Raw genomic sequence first — 3,580 nt, 5'->3', positions numbered from 1 at the left:
AGAACATATACTGGAGATCGGAGAAGGCAATGGCACCCCACTCCAGTACTGTTGCCTGGAAAATCCCATGGACGGAGGAGCCTGGTAGGCTGCAGTCCATGGGGTCGCACAGAGTTGGACATGACTGAAGCAATTTAGCAGCATACTGGAGATCAGACCTGCACTATTACTATCCTCCAAGCACTCCCATCAGTCCCTAAGAAACAGGAATCCTCACATGTTGAAACACAAAGTGAGCATCAGGACCCCTATTTGTCCAAGCTGGACTTGAAGAGAGTAAAATACTGTTTTCTAGCCAACTGTATTATGCCAAGGGAAAACCCCCTTTTTTTTTAATTTTTGGTGACTTATACTCAGCTTCTACTTTTTATGCAGAAAAATCTGAAGCTTATTTTGTGACTTTCTAGAAACTGCTAGAGGCAACTGTATAGAATTCCAGAGTAAAGGATATTATGTAACTAGAGTTCTTTTAAAATCTTAAATTCTCACAAGGTGGATCTAGTAGGCCACTGGGCAACAAACAACTTCCACTCAATTTTATTAGGTCTTTGAATATATTCTTCACCATAAAAGAGCACAAGAGAAATACTTTCCTTTAAGTGCTAAAAATGTGTTTTCTGTTGAGCGGTACTTGATTGACATGAACATCCCTGGGAGATGAAGAATTCTTGTTTTCAAAGTAGCATCTTAAATTTGGCTGCGTGGTGCGGGGGGCGGGGGCTGGGCGGTGATGGGGTGAGTTAGGGTGGGGGAGTGTGATATTCAGATGGGATATCTTGAACCTGTATCTCCTCCTGTCTGGGATGCCTTTTTTTTTTTCCCAGCAGGCACAGAGGCATCCTTCACTTCATTCAGTTATTTTTTTAAAAACCGGACTAGTTGACAAAGTGCCATAAACTTTATACAAGGCGGCCTTATTGAGCAACTATTTTATTCAAGCAATGCTCAGATCAGCAGTACCCCACAGGTCAGAAAATCACGGTGAACCGGGCATTTCCATTGGAGAAAAGGCGAGGATAATCAATCCCGAAGCGCCACACAAGGGGAGCCGAGCGAGAAGCGTCAAATCTGAAGATCTCGCCGTGTGTGCGCGTTAGCAGGAGAGCGAGCGAGACAGAAAGTTGCTGTTTTCATCGCAGCCTGTCTCCTGCGAACGTGTTGCTCCCTTTGGAGTCTCCAGTAACCAGTTCACCCAAAACTTTTCTGCCACGAGGCCCCGCGTCTCCCGCGTGCCCCCAGCCTTACTGCGCCGGCTAACAGGTCCCGGATCGCCGAAGCGTCACCTCTGAGTCCTGGGGAAATCTCCGCAGCCCACTCGGACTGCAGCCCTCGCCTCCCGGCCTCCCATTGCAGCAACCCGGGCGATCTAGAGGGAGGAAACGCTCAGGTCGGGGGTGGGGAGGGAGACCCAGCGGGAGGACCGACCCCGCGGGCCGGGCTTGGGCACCAGCATGGGGACGGGAGGCGCGGGCCGAGCTCGCCCCGCAGGTAAACAGGCCGGCGAGGCGCAGGGCGCTGCCGCCGCGGCCACCCAGCCATTTCCAGGCACGCAACTCCGCCTCCAGGGCTCTCTGCCTCGCGCGCTCGCCCCGCCGCCCGCTCGCAGCCTCAGCAGCCGCCGCAGCATCACTTCACACAAAGGACTGTTACCCGCTGAGCAGCTTCTCCACCTCCACGTCCTCCTCCGGTGACAGCAGAGCCCCGACAGCCGGGCTCGGGCGCGGCGGCGGCGGCGGCGGCGCGGGGAGGACCTATTACTCCCAGCATCCGAGCATCCGAGGCGGTGGCGGCGGCTTTTTTTTTTTTTTTCTTTCGCCTAAAAAAAATTTTTTTTTTTTTGCCCTTTCCACCGCTTCGCCTTTCTGTGGTTCCACCCACCCCTTCTCTCCCTTCCTCCTCCCCCTCCCGTAAACAAGTCTCCCACGGCCCCCGCCAATAAATAAATTAGGAGGAGGGTGCGAGGGGGGGGTGTGGGGGGAGGAGGAGGAGGGGAGAGGAACAGGGAGGCAGCGCCAGAGACCGAGGAGGCAAGAGTCCGAACCGACAGCCACCGGACCCCGCACGCACCTCGCACCATGAGCTGGCGATGCGCCGCGCGCCGCGCCGGGAGGACCGGCCCCGCCGCCCGCTCTCCTCCGCCGTCGCCGCTGCTGCTGCTGCTGCTGCTGTGGACCTCGGCCCTGGCGCCGGGGGCGGCCGCCGGCGACGAGGCGGCTCCCGCGGGGGCCTCGGTGTGCTACGCGTCCCCGCCCAGCGTGGGCTCGGTGCAGGAGCTGGTTCAGCGCGCCGCGGTGGTTATCGAGGGAAAGCTGCACCCGCCGCGGCGGCGGCAGCAGGGGGCACTCGACAGGGAGGCGGCGGCGGCCGCGGGCGAGGCAGGGGCGTGGGGAGGCGAGCGCCCGCCGCCGGCCAACGGGACCGTGCCCGCCTGGCCCACCGCCCCCGCTCCCAGCGCCGCCGAGCCCGGAGCCGAGGCGCCCTATCTGGTGAAGGTGCACCAGGTGTGGGCGGCGAAAGCCGGGGGCTTGAAGAAGGACTCGCTGCTCACCGTGCGCCTGGGCGCCTGGGGCCACCCCGCCTTCCCCTCCTGCGGGCGCCTCAAGGAGGACAGCAGGTACATCTTCTTCATGGAGCCCGAGGCCAACAGCAGCGGCCGCGCGCCCGCCGCCTTCCGAGCCTCCTTCCCCCCTCTCGAGACGGGCCGGAACCTCAAGAAGGAGGTCAGCCGGGTGCTGTGCAAGCGGTGCGGTAAGTTCCTCGGCCCGCGGGGCGCGCTCGGGCCGGGCGGGGAGGGCGGGGAGGGCGGACCTCCCCGGGGCGCGCCGGGCTTCGACGGCTTTCGGGCGGACGCGGTCCGAGCGGCGGAGGGGCGCGTTTGGGAGCCTCTTGGTGGACTGGATGCCCCAGGCAAGCGCCTTCTCCCGTTTCCCGGTTTCGAGGCTTTGCCGTTGAGGAAAGTCCAAGTTTGGTCCGCGGTTGGGGCCGCCTGAAACTTTTTAATTCCTTGGGGTTTCATTCGCCAGGTGGACTGGTAATGGGCCCGTGGCTTGCCTGCGGTGCCTTCTCGAGCTTGGCTTTGGTTAGGAGTTGCTCTTTAGGGCGGCCGTGCGGGGCTTTTCCTTTGAAGGCGGAAGGGTGAGGCGGACAGGACTATCCAGTCTGGCCATCACTTCGGGTCCGGAGTGTGGACTTGGTCGGGGGTTTGTGTCTGTGCAGAGTCCGACAAGGAAAGGACAGGGCACCGAGATACAAGATTTCGTCTTTCAATGTGGCAGTTCTTTTTTGAAAACCGAGTGTCCAGCCAGACAGATAGGTGCAGTCTGTGCCTTGTGAAAGTGTGTATGTGAGAAGTGTAAAGTTGGGTGTTATCTTTTTGGTGACATCATCTCAAGAATTTTTATTTTAACTGTATTCTCGTTTGGCGGATGCTTTGGCAGTTAAGTGTATTAGACCAGATGAACGTCATTATGGAGCTTCACTTGTAGGCCCTTAAGGAGAATTTGGGGACATAAGTTAACAATCCGATTTCAAGGACCTTTCCCAATTTTATCACTGAAAAAAACCTCTTTTTTCCCAGGTC

The 3,580-nt window shown here is 58.4% G+C and overlaps 1 protein-coding gene across 1 annotated transcript; it reads right to left on the bottom strand.

The window, feature by feature from the left end:
- Window positions 1–914: 914 nt before the first annotated feature.
- LOC129644383 (protein PRRC2A-like) lies at window positions 915–3,167 on the bottom strand. The gene is made up of 4 exons (XM_055570044.1): window positions 3,092–3,167; window positions 2,068–2,986; window positions 1,651–1,816; window positions 915–1,366 (listed from the first exon to the last, which is right to left on the bottom strand). The coding sequence occupies exons 1-4, from the start codon at window positions 3,165–3,167 to the stop codon at window positions 1,280–1,282; spliced, it is 1,248 nt and encodes a 415-aa protein (XP_055426019.1). The 3' UTR covers window positions 915–1,279.
- Between the last annotated feature and the right edge of the window lie 413 nt (window positions 3,168–3,580).

The sequence above is a fragment of the Bubalus kerabau genome, chromosome 2 (assembly GCF_029407905.1).
Source record: "Bubalus kerabau isolate K-KA32 ecotype Philippines breed swamp buffalo chromosome 2, PCC_UOA_SB_1v2, whole genome shotgun sequence".
Lineage (NCBI taxonomy): Eukaryota > Metazoa > Chordata > Mammalia > Artiodactyla > Bovidae > Bubalus > Bubalus kerabau.
The sequence above is the reverse complement of the archived record's forward strand: the minus strand, read 5'-3'. Positions and strand labels throughout refer to the sequence as shown.